The sequence below is a fragment of the Medicago sativa genome, chromosome 1, assembly GCF_051527215.1.
Source record: "Medicago sativa cultivar Bolivia chromosome 1, Bolivia_mono, whole genome shotgun sequence".
NCBI lineage: Eukaryota > Viridiplantae > Streptophyta > Magnoliopsida > Fabales > Fabaceae > Medicago > Medicago sativa.
In genome coordinates, this window is record NC_140749.1 from 5,599,840 (window position 1) to 5,616,221 (window position 16,382).

General features: G+C 32.6%; 3 protein-coding genes, 1 long non-coding RNA gene and 1 pseudogene across 8 annotated transcripts; 2 read left to right on the forward strand and 3 right to left on the reverse strand.

Moving 5' to 3' along the window:
* Positions 1–1,506: 1,506 nt before the first annotated feature.
* On the reverse strand, positions 1,507–2,087 carry LOC146952010 (uncharacterized). The gene has a single exon (XM_085757557.1). The coding sequence runs from the start codon at positions 2,023–2,025 to the stop codon at positions 1,738–1,740; it is 288 nt and encodes a 95-aa protein (XP_085613683.1). The 5' UTR covers positions 2,026–2,087; the 3' UTR covers positions 1,507–1,737.
* Positions 2,088–3,673: 1,586 nt separating this feature from the next.
* Positions 3,674–4,182, forward strand: LOC146952011 (albumin-1 pseudogene; annotated as a pseudogene).
* A 2,699-nt stretch (positions 4,183–6,881) lies between these two features.
* On the reverse strand, positions 6,882–7,445 carry LOC146952012 (calmodulin-like protein 5). Its single transcript, XM_085757560.1, has one exon. The coding sequence runs from the start codon at positions 7,378–7,380 to the stop codon at positions 7,105–7,107; it is 276 nt and encodes a 91-aa protein (XP_085613686.1). The 5' UTR covers positions 7,381–7,445; the 3' UTR covers positions 6,882–7,104.
* Positions 7,446–8,177: 732 nt separating this feature from the next.
* On the reverse strand, positions 8,178–14,662 carry LOC146952013 (uncharacterized). 5 transcript variants are annotated; one of them, XM_085757669.1, is made up of 6 exons: positions 14,467–14,662; positions 12,971–13,251; positions 12,546–12,557; positions 12,105–12,441; positions 10,954–11,015; positions 8,178–10,080 (listed from the first exon to the last, which is right to left on the reverse strand). In XM_085757669.1, the coding sequence occupies exons 1-6, from the start codon at positions 14,660–14,662 to the stop codon at positions 9,217–9,219; spliced, it is 1,752 nt and encodes a 583-aa protein (XP_085613795.1). In that variant the 3' UTR covers positions 8,178–9,216. The 5 variants fall into 5 exon arrangements, with proteins under 5 accessions (XP_085613795.1, XP_085613790.1, XP_085613809.1 ...); XM_085757664.1 differs by having other exon boundaries at positions 12,516–12,557; XM_085757683.1 differs by lacking the exon at positions 14,467–14,662 and adding an exon at positions 14,131–14,215 and having other exon boundaries at positions 12,516–12,557.
* On the forward strand, positions 14,230–15,334 carry LOC146952014 (uncharacterized). The gene is made up of 2 exons (XR_015033146.1): positions 14,230–14,543; positions 14,634–15,334. It is a non-coding gene; the product is annotated as an uncharacterized LOC146952014 (long non-coding RNA).
* The last annotated feature ends 1,048 nt before the right edge of the window (positions 15,335–16,382 follow it).

Below are 16,382 nucleotides of genomic sequence, written 5' to 3' on the forward strand. Positions count from 1 at the left end.
CTCTGGTTTTTCAATAAAAAATACCCCAACTTCTACGATCATAGATATATAAAAGAGAAATTAAGTGGTCATCGATGTCTACATATCAATATTTGACCCAAGAACATTATTATTGTCGTTGATGTGATTATCATCATTCAAATTTATCTACTCTCGTTTATAAGAAAATTTATCTTTTGTCCCCTTTTGTGATTTTATTAATTCTACGCTCGTTTTTCTTTTTTCACTACTATATGCATATTTTTGCGACAACATTATACGTTAAAATCTTGAAACAAAATGAATAGAATAATAGCACATGAATTGTCCTCGACCATGAAGTTGTCTCTAGAACAATTTTTCTTCTTTCTCTTTAAGTTGCCCCTACAACTTTGTCTATCTCTCTTGTGTCTTTCTATTTCTCTATAATATCTACTATAATGTTGTTGCAAGTTAAGGATTTGAACTCTCTTTAGTAAAATCACGTGATAAATTTTAAATGGATCAATAAAAAACTAAGCATGTATGTTTTTTTTTCTTAATGGACCCCTAATTTTTTATTTTTTTATATTTTAGGGCATGAACTTTAGACTTATTTTTTAGGCCTAGAAGAGTCGTTTTCTTCGCCATGTCTCAGATGCGGACATGGTGATGCTTGCCTTGGTATGGTGGAGTTGAATGTGGTTTGTTGGTAAGTCTCAAGATATGTTTGGATTTTCTCATTTTATCTACAATCATTTTACTATGCAGAATGTTAACGAGTGTCCTTGAGACATTTGTTAAAATATTAAAATAATTAAGTTTATATCAAAAAGTTGTGTAATTATTGTTAAGGTAAAAGTAAAAACTTGTTTTTCCAAGAAAAATTTCTACTCCCTCCGTCTCTAAATAATACTCCCTCCGGTCCTTATTATAAGAAACAATTGACTTTTTTGGTTCATTGTATAAGTGATATATCTAGTCTATATTTACAATAAGATACATTAATTATTCTATGAACCTAAAAACTCAACTTTTTCTTATAATAAGGACCAGAGGGAGTAGTCGTTTAAGGTTTGTGCACGGTTATTAAGAAAATGATTAATTGTGTTGATTTCAATGGTAAAATTAGTTTCATTTACTAAAATACCCTTATTAATTGTAGTTAGTGGAGTAGTTAAGTTGGATGAAATTCAATAAATAAGGGTATAGTAATGGAAAAAAATAATAAATGCTGCATTGATATTCTAAAGTGACAATTATTTTGAGAAAAAGAAAAAATGGTAAAGATACAATTATTGTGAGACGGATGGAGTATTAAAAAGATTCCTTAAAGTCCTTATAGAATACTTGTTAGCAAAATCTTTTAAAAGAGATAGACATAAGTGAAATAATTAATGAAACATACAATGCAATCCACTTATTAAAACATGTCTCATTAATTGAAGATAGATAAATGAAGAAAATCCAGACAACGATAGCATTAATTGAAGATAGTTGGGGAAAATTCTAACATATGTCAATCTCATGTGGAATGCAAGAAGAAAGGAAAAAAGTAAATAGCTATTTATTTTATTAGCAGCAAGTTATAAGTACTGCATGCATGTTCATATTGCATAACACAGGAAGAATTAATTTTATTCCTCCGGTTCTTCTGCGTTACATATAAGCATAGAGGGTTTTAATATTGATTAACATAAACATAAACTGCATATATACTACACTGCATTAAAGCTATTAGCAGGGTTTGATTATTGATCGTATATCACCTCTTAATAATTAGTTCTTGCCAAAACCACGGCTAATGAGATAATCAACTAAAGTGTCGATTTCCTCGCCACTGATTTGTCCGTCTTTGTTGGCATCAGCTTTCATGAAACAAAATATGGCTCTCCATCCAGGGTAGTAAGAACCTAAATCCTTTAGAGCTTTTTTGAGTTCCTCCTTTGTGTAACGACCGTCTTTATTGATATCTGCCTTTTCCAATTTTTCGATAATGTTCCTTTCGAAGTTGATTTGGTCCATAGGCACCGGCTTTGGTTTGTCCGAAGGGATAAACACAGGCATTTTGAAATGTTAAGAGTTGATTGATCTCCTAATTTCTATCAAGTTGTCTATGATTATCATATTGAGGAGAGGGGTTAAATAGAAGTGAGAGTGAATGAGTATCTTTGAATGTTTTTGAAATAAAATGGATATATTCTTCTTTCTGTAGTTAATTCTTTATTTAACGAATCTCTTTTGCTTTTATATTTTAGGATAGGATTCCAAACTGGTCACCCTTTAGTCAAATATCTTGAACAAGAATGTTTATTTTTTGAGTGTGCTTGGACAGAAAGCAACCTGACATTTAATCCAATTTAAAAGCTAATATCTCATCTTCCTTTTTGTAGGAAAAAACTTGTTCCCAACATCTTTATTATCCATTTCCAATACTAGATAGATCAACTACAACAGATAACTGCATACAAACTAAATAATTTATCCTTCAAGTTCTAAGCAAGCGTTTGAGGGGAGAACTAGATAGAGATGACATGAGAGCTCATGTAGATATAGTGTGAAATAAATTTGAGCTCAAATTAGATAAAAGGAGAAAAGTGGAATGTATTTTTTATTTTAAAGCGACAAATTTATCTCTAAAAGTGACGAGGTGTCAAAATTTGAAAGATGTATTGGAATGTATTTTAGGTGGTAATTAAGTTTTAGGAAATGTTAACGAGTGCTCCCGGGCACTAGTTAAGTAATTATATAAGGAAATATTTTTTTTGGAAATTATGTATTTTACTTTTTGAAATTTGAAAAAGTGTTGTTTTTAATGCTGATTTTGATTTTTCTTTCCAATTTTAGCTGCTTAACTAGTGCCTCGGGGACACTGGTTAACATGATGCGTAAGTTTTATATATAGAGAATATATTTTGTCCTGCGAGGAACATTCATAATATATATAGCGATCAAAGTTCGAATTTTGACATAAGAATTAGAAATTTATCTTATCATAAGATAAATTTCTAACTATTAGACTGTAATCCAAATCACTCACCCACTCGTTCAATGACCATTTAACCCTAAATCACCTTTTTTGAATTCGGAACATTATCAATTTTTAACCCCAACATAGAGTGTTTCCTCTTCCTCACAAATTCATAAACTCCCATTTCTACCAAAACAACACAAAAATTTCAACTTTCACACTTTTGTTGCTACAATTCATAACTCACACTAGTTGCTTAATTTCTCTGCAAGAACACTTGAAGCTCTCTCCCTAATCCCTATCCTTCTAATCTCCAGCAAAAAAAAGTCACGTTAACACGCGTCTAAAAAAACACGTGTATGTTAAGAGTCTATGTTAGGAATCCCACAAATATTAAGTATTTATTGAGATTTTTTTTTTTAGAAAAATTAATAAATAAATTAGTACAATTTTAAATACATAATTTTTTTTTGTGAAGGAAAATACATATTTTTTCAACAACTATTTATTTTAATAAATTAGAAGTGATACACATGACATTTATTTTAATACTGGGAGAACAACTATTTATTTAAATAAATTATAAGTGATGCACATGACATTTATTTTAATACTGGGAGAACAACTATTTATTTAAATAAATTATAAGTGATACACATGACATTTATTTTAATAGTGGGAGAGCAACTATTTAAGTGTAAGGTTGATGCCACAACGAAGCTGATTAAACTCTCCTAACAAACGATGGCTTATGCTAAACTTATTCCTTTGGCTGTGTTCCTGCTTGCCACATTTTGTAAGTATAACCATTTTTTTCACCAATATTTTATATACCGTTCATTTTTATTTCTGTAAGTATAACTATCTTGTTTTTTTTTTTTTTTACCATATAGTGCATTTTTTAATGGCTTTATTGATTGTTTACAGTAATGTTGCCGATGAAGAAGGTAGAAGCAAGCTGTAAGGATAATATTTGTGTAGGGTTTTTTCTACGATGCGGTGATGGTTGCTTTTGTTATCCCCAGGTAGGATGCATTCCACAAATAATTGGGGAAAATCATCCTAACATATGTCACTCTCATGTTGAATGCATGAACAAGGGAAGTGGGAGCTTTTGTGCTCCTTCTCCAAATCTTGATGTCGATTATGGTTGGTGTTTTGCCTCTAAATCCGAGGCACAACACTTGTTTTTGAAGTTTGCAACTAAATCTGAATTTACAAAGGACTTCTTAAAGATGTCGAGGACCGCTTAATGTTGAGATATATGCAATCTGGTCACGTTAATAAGAAAAAAAATTATTTTTTGAATTTATTGAATAAATAATATATCTAGTTTATGATATATATATATATATAATATCAGGTATTCATTAAATCATAAAAACAATTTTTCGTTTATTATAGTGACCAACGGGTATGTCCAATGAAATCCATGATATGATGCATCTACATCTTGAAAAATAAGTCTTTGTTTCCAACCGATGAGTTGGATTATTTAGAAATCCCTCCGAATTGCAATAAATGATGCATGTAAATTGGCGTGGAACAAACTATGTTGTTACTTCACTTTAATTTAAGAGCAATGCTATATCTTTAGAAAAATAACATCAAGAATTCTTCAAGAATAAAGAATAGCCAATCACAATGCACTATTTGCCACAATTCAAGGAGGTGTGGCTGAAAAATAGGAAGTGGACAAATTAATCATTCAATTAAAATTTGCCAACTGTGTCTTGAAAAATTCTTGAAGCTATTTTTCTTGAGAAGTAACATTTTCCTTAATTTAATCCTCTATAATTTAATAGTTTACACTTTACAGTAATGTTAATTTCCCTATGTTGTTACTTCACTTTAGTCCTCCATAATTTAAAGGTTTAAGTTGGTCCTGACATTAGAAATGAGAAACACTAAATGGTGCGAGACGAAAATCGACGAAATGCATGGAATAGATCTTTGTCGTTCAGCAAACTATTCCATACACCAACCTGGCATGTATTCCGCCAAACCCGAACGCAACAGTTTCCAAAAAGATGTCAAATCAGTATTCGTTGTCTTTCGTTTGTAAAATTGGCGTACTATATAGCATCTCTCTTGGTAAATTTAGGTTAAGCTTCTTAAATTAAAAAAAAATAAAAAATTTAAGTTGGTCCTTTCTATTCAGTTTTGACTTAACGCCGTGAAAACTCATGACGTATTTAACGACAATAAGACCTTTTTAAAAAAGAAATTGGTCCCTCACATCTATTTTGAGTCATTATTTTAAAATTTATGCGGGGTAACATATTCATTTCTAACATGACAAACTTTTTTTTTTTACAAAACATAACAATGTTTATTAGACTTATTTTTGCTCACATGAATATTCATTGTCGTCTAATAAATGTTATCATATCTTAAATGAATAGACCACATTCTGTCAAAAAAAAATTGAATAGACCACATCATAAAAATGACCCAAATTTAAACTATACAAAGGATTAAAATTCTAAAAACAAAAATTTAATTGCGGGACCAAAAAACCGGTTTTTAAAGTAGAAGGACTAAAACTTCATTTTATTTTTTAGATATGGAGATAAAAAAGTGTATTGCTTATCCTCCATTCTAAAAATCGATTTTTTTCCCCCAATTTAACTTTCTTTTTCCTTTCTAAATTTAGGTCTCTCGTCTCATTTTGAGTTATTTTCTATGATGTGGCCTATAAATTATGAGGCGACAATGTTCATTAGGCCACACTGGATATCGATTTCATCAAAAATATCCTAAATAAGCGTTGCGACGTCATAAATGAGTATAGGTGCGTTTGTTTCAGCTTTAAAAAAAATAGATTTTGAGTTAAAAGAATCTAGAGATTTTTTTTTTAGAGATTTTTAAAAAAATCTAAAGCTATTTATGTTTGTCTACTATCATAAAAATCATTTTTTTGAGATTTGAAACACTTACACTTGAGTTCCTTGCATTAAGAAAAAAATAGATTTTGGAAAAGCTACTTGAAATAGATTTTCATTTTGAGGCTAAAAATGATTTTTTTTAGCAAAATGGATTTTTTTAAAATCTCAAACAAACACAACAAAAACTAAAAAAGTGATTTTTTACTCAAAAAAATAGATTTTTTTCAAAAAAATAGATTTTTTTCAAAAAAAATCCAAAACAATCAGGCCCTATGTCATGCCAAATAAGCGATGTGATATCATAAATGAATATGAAGAATCATAGAACAAGAATTTCAGAAATTAGATGAGGGATCGGAATTTTGAAAAATAAATAAATTGGAGACCAAAAAATTGATTTAAAAAAAATAAAGAATTCAGGGATCAAAAATTTATTTAAGCAATATACTATAATATTTCACAAATGTGTTTTTTTTTTTCTGAAAAATGTTATCGAAATAACAATAGATTGACTTTGGAAATTTGAATATTTTAAGCAAGTAGTTGCCTAAAATTCATCATCTTATTTTAAGTAGTTGACTTAGAAAAATGTTATCTCAATGCTTATTTTAAGCTAACTAAATATCAAACTTAAAGTTGGTCATCATGGAAACTAACTATGCTATACATCGAAAAAAAGAGGATATACAAATACTTTAGTGTTCGTAAAAAATTTAATCAATAAAAGTTGATTTAAAAGTTGGATCAGATGCATCAATTTTTGTTGAACGTTGTTCAAAAAATAAAAACTTTTATTGGCCAAACTTTCTTTTATACAATGCATGGGTTGTTCCAAAAAAAAACTACCATCAATGGCACGATGCATCTACTTACTACTTTAAATAAGCAGTGTTTGTTTCCAACTGATGAGTTGGATTACTTAGAAATCCATCTAGGTTTTATTAAATGATGCACGTAAATTGGTGTGGAACTCTGTTGTTACTTGCTAGTAATGTTAGGAATCATCCGTTACTTGTTCTTTAATTAATTATTCTCATTATGACCCAAACTTTCAAATAGTACACCAGAAAGGCAGGGGTAATATCTATTTATTTTATGAGCAGTAAGTTATAAGTACTACATGCATGTTCATATAGCATAACACAGGAAGAATTAATTGTATTCCTCCGGTTCTTCTGCGTTACATATAAGCGTAGAAAGTTCTAACATTAATCAACATAAACACAAACTGCATATACTACTATACTAGCAGGGTTTGATTATTGATCATATATCACCTCTCAATAATTAGTTCTTGCCAAAACCACGGGTAAGGAGATAATCAATTAAAGTGTCGATTTCCTCGCCACTGATTAGTCCGTCTTTATTGGCATCAGCTTTCATCAAACAACGATTGGCTCTCCATCCAGGGTAGTAAGAACCTAAATCCTTTAGAGCTTTTTTGAGTTCCTTCTTTGTGTAACGACCATCGTTATTGATATCCGCCTTCTCCAATTTTTCTATAATGTTCCTTTCAAAGTTGATTTGATCCATAGACACCCTCTTTGGGATAAACACAGGCATTTTGAAATGTTAAGAGTTGATGATCTCCTAAGTTTTATCAAGTTGCCTATGATTTTCAGTGTCATGTTGAGGAAAGGGGTTAAATAGAAGAAGTGAGTGAATGAGAATCTGTCTTTTTTTGAAATAAAATGGATATATTCCTTCCTTTAAATAATCTCTTTTGCTTTAATATTTCAGGATAGGATTCCAAACTGGTCATCCTTTAGTCAAATATATTGACCAAGAACATTCATTTTTTGAGTGTGCATAACTATTCAATTTGAAGTTACTATCAAGGTTATCAAAATCGGGACTTTACTTCAAGTCGAAAGGGAGTAGCAAAATTGGGACTCGTAAAATCGCAATCAAAATCGAAGTATTTTACTCAAGGACTTTTGTAGAGTCGATGTAGGATAGCAAAGTCGGGACTCGTAAAATCGCAATCAAAATCGAGGATTCTAACAAAAGAAAAATAATGTTAAATATATGTTATAAATTGCATATAGTCATAAATGACTAAAGTTCAAAGTCCACAAAATACATATACATATAAATGTGGGGGAAGTGAAGGAATGAAATTTTTTGGCCTTTTGGGTATTTATAGAACGGGTGGTGGATTCAAATCGGGTCAATTTAAGAACCGGGTCAAAAATTGACCCTTATCAAAAAAATGAACAAAATCCTTCAAAATCCTGCGATTTTGAATGGATTTCACGATTTTGTACGATTTACTGCGACTTTGATAGGATTTTGCCTGTTTTTGGGACTTTGTTATGGATTTGAGTCGTTGAAGCTACGCAAAGTCGCAAAAACCTGGATTTTGAGACTTAAGTCGGGTTTTTGATAACAATGGTTACTATCTCATCTTCCTTTTTACTTATCACTTTAATTTGTTGAAAAATCTTATTTATATTTAACCAAGGGTCAAGAACTTATCTCTCAAAAACAGTTTTTCCTAATTTTATCAACAATCAGATCTTCATCAAGCATGGAAATAAAATTAAAGGATGTAATATGTCAATATCATGAATTTATGACTTACCATTTAAATAAAACTGCAAAAAGAAGATGAAACAATTACTTGTGGAGCACTCCTACTAACACAAAAGTAATCAGTAATTTGAAACAAGTTTTCTAACATCTTCGTTATCCAATTCCAATAAAATAGATCAACTACAACAGATGATTGCATCCAAACTAAATCATTTATTCTTCAAGTTCGAAGTAACCGTTTGGGGGAAGAGCTAGAAAATGATACGAGAGTTGCAACAGTTGCATTTGGACTTAAAATGTACAATCCAGAAACGAAACTCGTCCAGGTTGAGGAAAGAGTGATTTATAAAGTTACACTAAATGCAAGTGTTTTGACAATACGGGAATAAATTGGTGAAACAGACCGAATTTGAATGGTCAACCACCAATGATGATTAGACCACACAGAGAAATTTAAGTCTGTCGACACATTGAGTCGACAGAAAAGGTCACACAGGTGAATACGTGATGGCCACCCATTTTCTTTTTGGGTAATAGAATATCTTTTCTTGATAAGTTAAACTCCTTTGTAAACTTGAAAGATAAACAAGTGAATGTGACCATACATTTTTACTCATGATCTTGACATGAGTGCCGTTTATCAATATTGGTCCAGAACTAACAAGCATTTTGAGATCACATGGTTAATCAATTTGAGGTTAATATAATCTGAAACTCGGTGAAACAAAGTAGTTGATGCATGTCAATAGAGGTTGAAACAATTCGTTACAGACAAGAAAAGAAAAATGGATTGTTCGGCAAAAAGGAATATAACCCAAATATGCAGTGAAATTACAAAGCAGTAAGAAACAAGTCTAAGCTAACTTAGGAAATTGAATTACACATATTTTGAATGTTGGCCCAGTTCTCAGCTAAATACTTTTTCTTTGCTAAAGCAAGATTATAATCAGCTTCAATGGAAGTCATCTTGCCCATAAGGATGGTTCCTTTTGGATACTCTTGATCAATTCTGGACTCAACCTCCTTCCTGGATGTTGCATTGGTTTCTTTCTTGGACCGCACCTTCGTTAACTTTTCTTCTGTTTCTTTAAGGTCTCGACGAAGGATATCGATATGATCAATGAGTTGTTGCTCTTGTTGGTTGAGATCTTCTTGTTCGTTGTTCACATCTGACAGGCATTCCGCCAGTTCTTTGATATTTTTGTGAGCTTTTTGTTGTTCTTGGTGGATATCATGATAGGTGGACACAGCAAGTTTGATATTCGGGAAATCACTTTGAAAGCGGCCAACATACATTTGAATTGCTGTAAAAACGCCAAGTTCAGCAAGGTCGAGGTGATTTTTGATCTCATCTAAACTCTTTAGAAGTAGAGAGATTTCCTCGACAATTCTGGAGGTAGACATGATGGAGTCAATATCTTTACTCACCAAGATCTTTAACTTTGTCATGAGGTCTGAGATCCTTTGAGCATTTTGATTTGGAGAAGGACTAGTAGAGGAACAGACAGAGATTGGTGAACTTAAATGGCTAGAGGCACCCAATTTTGATGCAAGTTCTTCTAATTTGTCAACTGAATAGATGCTTTCACTAGCAGTATCAATATCGACATCCTTGATATCTTTAGCACCAGAAACAGGGATTACTTCATTATGTGGTACGACAGTCATGGCAATGTCCACTTCCATTGTTGCATTATCATCGTCAACTAGGGCTTCAGTATCGGATACCTGATAAAGTTTAAAAGAAAGAGTTGTTATCAGATTGAACGAACCGTTAAATTTGTCCCTTAATATCAAAATTTGAATTTAAAAAGTCAAAATAAGTATTTAAAAAGTCACCTAAAGTCCAAGTATGAGTCACTTGTTTGGCTAAAACAACATTCATCAAAGTGGCCACGGTAGTACTCATATTATGATAGAAATCAGCTAAAATGTATTGACCAATTGACCTAAGGCCTATTTTGTTCCCCCATTCATCAAAGTGGCCATGGTAACAAAGTTTGTGTCGACACAAACAGAACTATTGCAAAAGACATGACCAGATAACCAGAGGAGAAGGAAGCAATATCAGACTTCTGGTTCATTTTTGTGGAAAACTTCAATGAACAAGGAGAAACTAGTAGTGATTTTGTCAAAAGTGTCAGTGATAGGGATTTCCAAAAGAGGATCAATGATGTCACTGTCAGGTTTAAGACCAATGAAAGCAGCGACGTCGAATAAAGTAGGACCCATCATACCATATTGAAAATGGAAATTGGTTGTGGTGCTCCAAAAGAATAACGAAGCAGCAATCAAAGGTGTTTCAATTTTTAAAGGCCTACGTTGAATAAAGTTGAAAATCCCAAGCTCGAGCCATAGGGAAGATTTTGCTCGTTGGATCTTATCAAGCCATTCTACATAACCTTTAGGAGTGTAAGGTGGGGGAGTCCTCATTGAACGCTTTTTATTTCTTAGAGGCTCGACGTGGTACTCAGAAAGAGATGCTAAAATCTCATCACCCTCGGACTTGGAAAAAATACATCAAGGATTTGGGGTGGTGAAGATAGGACCAAGAAAAGAAGGAAATGGTTTTGTATCATCATAAACAAAATGATCTATTACCTGACTTGCTTCCAACAAGTCAATGGTTTCCAAGGCCGGATCGTCGGGAAGCGTTGGCGCATCTGACGAAGCAAATGTCAACAAAGGTTACCATCAATGCAATATGAAGATGTGAGCTTCAAAGCAAAACAAAGAGCTGTGATGCATTTAGCCAAAACAAATTGGTAAAATTACTTTCATCATACCTTAACTTAATTTCAGATAAGATAACTATTTCGTCCTTTATCTTTTTTTCATGTCATTTCGTCCTTTAGATCAATATGCATATGAATTTTCAAATCTATGGTTTTATTTCGATATGAGCCCATAGTTTTCAAATCTATGGTCTTCAACTCATGTTTTCATATGAATTTTAGATTTGATGTTTGAAAATCCATATGCAAACATACCAAAAGAACAAAATGAAGTAATGACGAAATCGTTATCTGAAATTAATGCCAAAAAATTACTATTTTCATAATAATGTAGAATTTCTTCCTTCAATTTTGACAACACAAAAGACTACAATAATAACAACACAAAAGACTATTACACATAAAAATATTAATATATTACACTTCCACTTGGACAGCAAAATTATTAATCAAACAATAAACACAAATTAGAAAATTAGGTTTGGGTTTCTTTCATGTGGGTAATATTCATATTTAAGTAATATAATAGTTTGGTAATTTTACTAATCTATTAACGTGTACGGATATTTGCAGGCACGGTTACCATTACTACATCCACCTTTGTAGCCATTAACTGACGGGTAGTTGAAATATCTGTATATATCATCTGCGGGTACATGTTAAGCTACCCGCTCCATTCCCGTGAAGAATTTTATCTGCAGATACTTACAAGTACAAATTTTTTTCCATCCCTAGTTGCACCTAGTTCGGATTCAAGCATGATTATTTCGGGTTTAGATTCAAATGCCATATACAGTGATTAGATGATGAATTAACAAAGTAATTGTAGATTTCAAACTAAACTTGATCAAATGAGCTTGTTCAGATATTTATATCGAACTATATGACGAAAATATTAAAAAATTATGTACAAACAAGTTCAAAGTAGGTAGGTTCCAAGTTGAGAAATTCAATAAGATTAAAAAGTGAAGAAACCGTATTAGATCACGAAAGAGATATGTTTCTTAAATAACAAACCTATGTTTTGTTGACTAGGCTGCTCTTTAGACGGGCTAGACCCAGATACATTTGATGATCCTGATTTACCATTGGAGGAAGCGTCTTCATCCTTTTGGAGAGAAGGACTTGAAACTTTCTCTGCTCCCATCATTTGATTTTCTTCGATGGCAGAAGATTGAGTGGCGGCCATTTTTGAAGAAGTACCAATCTCCATAGAAACTTTTAAGTTGGAAATAGCAGCAACTTGTGGTTGCACAATTTCTGATGGAATTGTTAAAGGTCTCGAAGGGGATCCAATGGCATCAGTAGTTGGAGGAGATGTTGCCGGATTGTCAGGTTGCAATTGCAACTTTTTCTGTAAAAGAAAAGTTGTTAGTTAAACTCAGAGTGTAAAGGAAAGTTGAACTTACAATTCCAGGTAAAGATTACCATTAGAGTTTGAACTGTCGAAAGCCTTACCACAGAAATAGGCTGAAATGCATCACAAGAAGATATTAGAAGCATACATGGGCAGTAAAGAGAAAGAATCATGACAAGTAATGTAACTTATCAGTTGCAATGACAAAATCTGAAGACAACGATGTTGGTATAGATGCCTATGGGTTACTGTCAATTCATGTGTAATTTCAAGAAAACAAGAAAACGGATAAAAAAAGGGCAGTCAGGTGCATTAAAGCACCCGCATACACAGGGTCCGAGAAGGGGGCCACCATTTTGGTGTATCGTACGCAGCCTTACTCTGTTTTCTACACAAGAGGCTGTTTCCAAGACTAGAACCCGTGAGGCCGTGACCTTTCAGTCACGTGACAACAACTTTACCGTTGCGCCAAGGCTCCCCCTTAAATAAGAAAATGGAAAACAAAGTATTGACAGCAAGAAAGTACCTTAGGATTCTTGGGAGGCACGTTAGAAACAGCAGTGGAGATTTTTATCAATTTCTCTTTTTCAGTCTTCTTAAGAGAAGTATGTTTGAAAACCCTACTAGACCTTCTTGCTTTGAGGGAAGGAGATGCTAACTCAACAAAGTGATCAGAGCCTTTCAAAGTAGATTGATAATTTTTTGAGGATTTTTCTACATTGCCATCATACTTTCCCTTCTTACTTTTCTTGGAAGGTTGTGTGGTTTCCAAATCATCTTCAAGAGAAGCTTCTTTGGGATGTTTTCCTTAAAAAAAGATGGAATTTTACAAATTTCAGAGAAAGGGTTATCTTATTCTTGAATCTAACGAAGCATCTACAAACTTGAACTGACGAAGCAAATATCAAGAAAGGTTCCTCAACATGAATGCAATATGAAAACGTAAGCTTCAAAAGAAAACAGAGCTAAGATGCATTTATCTAGAATTTCTTCCTCCACTTTTGACAACACAAAATACTACAACAGCAACACAAAAGACTGCTATTATATTTTTTTAATAGCAAAATATATATAAAAAAAATAGAAAGAGTCCAAAGTACAAAGAAGCTAGAGTACCATGAGTACCCAGCAACCCCGAAAAGAAATAAAGAAAAACACCCAGCTAGCAGCACCCACAGAAAGGAAACAGCAAGCACCAAACCCAACCACCAACAAACTAGAAACCCTCCAAAAAAGAAATAAACCCCAAGGGAAGGTGGACCAAGCCTACTACCCCAAGAGCAGAGACACAAGCATCAAAACGAACCCAGGACCCCGCTCAAAGGCACCCAAACACAACCCCTCCCCAGCCGACTAACGGTCCCAGCAGATAGTTGATTCCACCACCCACTCATAATGGGAACACGGATACACAAAAGACTATTATACACACAAATATTAATATATTACTTCCACTGGGACAACAAAATTATTAATCAAACAATAAACACAAATAAGAAAATTAGGTTTGGGTTTCTTTCATGTGGGTAATATTTATATTTAAGTAATATGATATTTTGGTGGTTATACTAATTTATCAACGGGTATGGATATTCCAGGTACGGATACCATTACATCCGCCTTTGTAGCCATTAATTGACGGGTAGTTGATATATATATATATATATATAGATAATCTGTGGGTACCTGTTAAGCTACCTGCACAATTCCCGTGAGGATTTTTCCTAAGATACTCGCAGGTGCGATTTTTTTTCCTCATCCTTAGTTGTACCTAGTTCAGATTCAAGCATGACTATTTCAGGTTAAGATTCAAATGCCATGTACTGTGATTAGATGATGAATTAAAACATGATCAAATGAGCTTGTTCAGATATTTATATCGAACAATATGAGGAAAATAATAAAACATTATCTGCAAACAAGGTCAAAGTAGGTAGGATATCCAAGTTGAGATATTCGATTAGATTTGAAACTGAGAAACTGTATTAAATCAGGAAAGTGGCATGTTCTTAAATAACAAACCTATGTTTTGTTGATTAGGTTGTTCTTTAGACGAGATAGAACCAGATACATTTGATGATCCTGGTTTACTATTGGAGGTAGTGTCTTCATCCTTTTGGAGAGAAGGACTTGAAACTTTCTCTGCTCCCATCATTTGATTAGCATTCTGACTTGAATTTTCATCACAGGCTAGATTCTCACATGTACAGGCTAGCATTCTGACTTGATTAGCCAAAGAGGATCCAACAGCACCAGTAACTGGAGATGTTATCAGATTTGTTCTAGGACTGTCAGGTTGCAACTGCAACACTTTCTGCAAAAGAAAAGTGGCTAATTAAATATACATGGACAGAAATAGGCTAAAATGCATCAAAAGAAGATGTTAGAATCATACATGCACATTAAAGAGAAGGCATCATAACAAGTAATATACCTTATCAGTTGCAATGACAAACTCTGAAGACAATGCTGTCTCGCTCTTAGGATTAGCATTCTGACTTGAATTTTCATCACAGGCTAGATTCTCACATGAATTTTTTCCTGGGAAGGTCCAATGCAACTCATATAGCAGACTCAAAGACTACCAAAGGAATTATTTTATCTTGTTTGTTTCCACAATAACAGCCCAAATAAAATATGTTATCGAACATTTACCTGAGCATAGTCCCAAAAGTTTGCGCCTTCTTAAGCAGAGCTTACCATTGTTACTTCCATTCAATTATAAGAGCAGTGTGGTTTACTTATGTTATGATACCAACTTCCCTTCAGTACAAAAGGTAGGGTACGGTACCTAACACTAATAATTAGTAACAAAATCTTTACCATTGTATTATTGACTGATGAAAACCTTATGAAATGAGAAAGTAATCTTGTATTCAACACACATAAACCCTTACGTACTAAAAAGATTTAATTTTTCTACAAAATAAAGTTTGTCCTGGTCATCCGTTAAACCCACAATCTTGTAAGTACAACTAAGTTGGTAGCTGCAGAGACATTTAATGTGTTGGGACGATTACCCACTTCTCCACACTTAAACATGTATGATTCTTATTTGAAAGAAGTAAAAAATGAAAGACCACATTTAATGTAACATTACATGCAAGAAGTAAAAAACAAAGACATTGATGATCTATTAGAAAGAGTGAAAGACAATGTTGTTTATACCTGAAAATGAAAAAACCCTAGATAAGCTGCAACTGTTGATTGTACCTTTGATGATTTTTCTCGTTTTTTCTATCTTTGGAAGGTGGTGTGTGTGACAGTGACCAGAGTTTGTGTGACATCGTTGGTATTGCTGTAAGTAGGTAGCGTCTAGCGTGTGTTAGTGAACTTTGAAATATGCAATGTCAATGTTGCCCTTCTATTTTAAAAAGAGAACCACTAGGTGATTGAGAAACGTGGGGAGTTTTGCGGTATTACGCTTTCTGAGATTTATGTTGACTATGGCTCTGTTTGGTAAAAATAGCGGATAGCTGATAAGGTAGTTGATAGTTTTTAGCTGATAAGCTAGCTGATAGTTTTTAGCTGATAGCTTATAGCTGATGACTGATAGCTGATAAGCTAACGTGTTTGGTAAAACTAACGGTTCAATTAGCTGATAAATGTAAAATGACATAAAGGGCATTCTTAGTTCATACTAATAAATTTATTTTCAATTCATAATAAAATTTATTCTGTGAAAAAAATCATAATTAAATCTATATCAATTAATATAAATTTATTTTAAAAGGACATTTTAATTTATAATATAAATTAATTTTTCTTAGCTAAAATTTATATTCTATTAAGTGTTTATACGTTATAAAAAATGTTAAATATAATAAAAAAAAACACCTAATGTATTATCATATTTTTTAATTGACTTACCAAGATGTATTATCTATAAATAATATTATCTAAAAATATGTAGCTTTCATAAGAGGAAAAAAAATTAC

Coding starts and splice junctions, on each gene's coding strand:
- LOC146952010 (XM_085757557.1), bottom strand. CDS start 2,025: ATGCCTGTGTTTATCCCTTCGGACAAACCAAAGCCGGTGCCTATGGAC.
- LOC146952012 (XM_085757560.1), bottom strand. CDS start 7,380: ATGCCTGTGTTTATCCCAAAGAGGGTGTCTATGGATCAAATCAACTTT.
- LOC146952013 (XM_085757664.1), bottom strand. CDS start 14,662: ATGCTAGCCTGTACATGTGAGAATCTAGCCTGTGATGAAAATTCAAGT. Junction 12,558..12,970: donor TGCCTCCCAAGAATCCTAAG/GTACTTTCTTGC, acceptor GATGCATTTCAG/CCTATTTCTGTGGTAAGGCT. Junction 11,016..12,104: donor GCCTAGTCAACAAAACATAG/GTTTGTTATTTA, acceptor TTGCTTCGTCAG/ATGCGCCAACGCTTCCCGAC.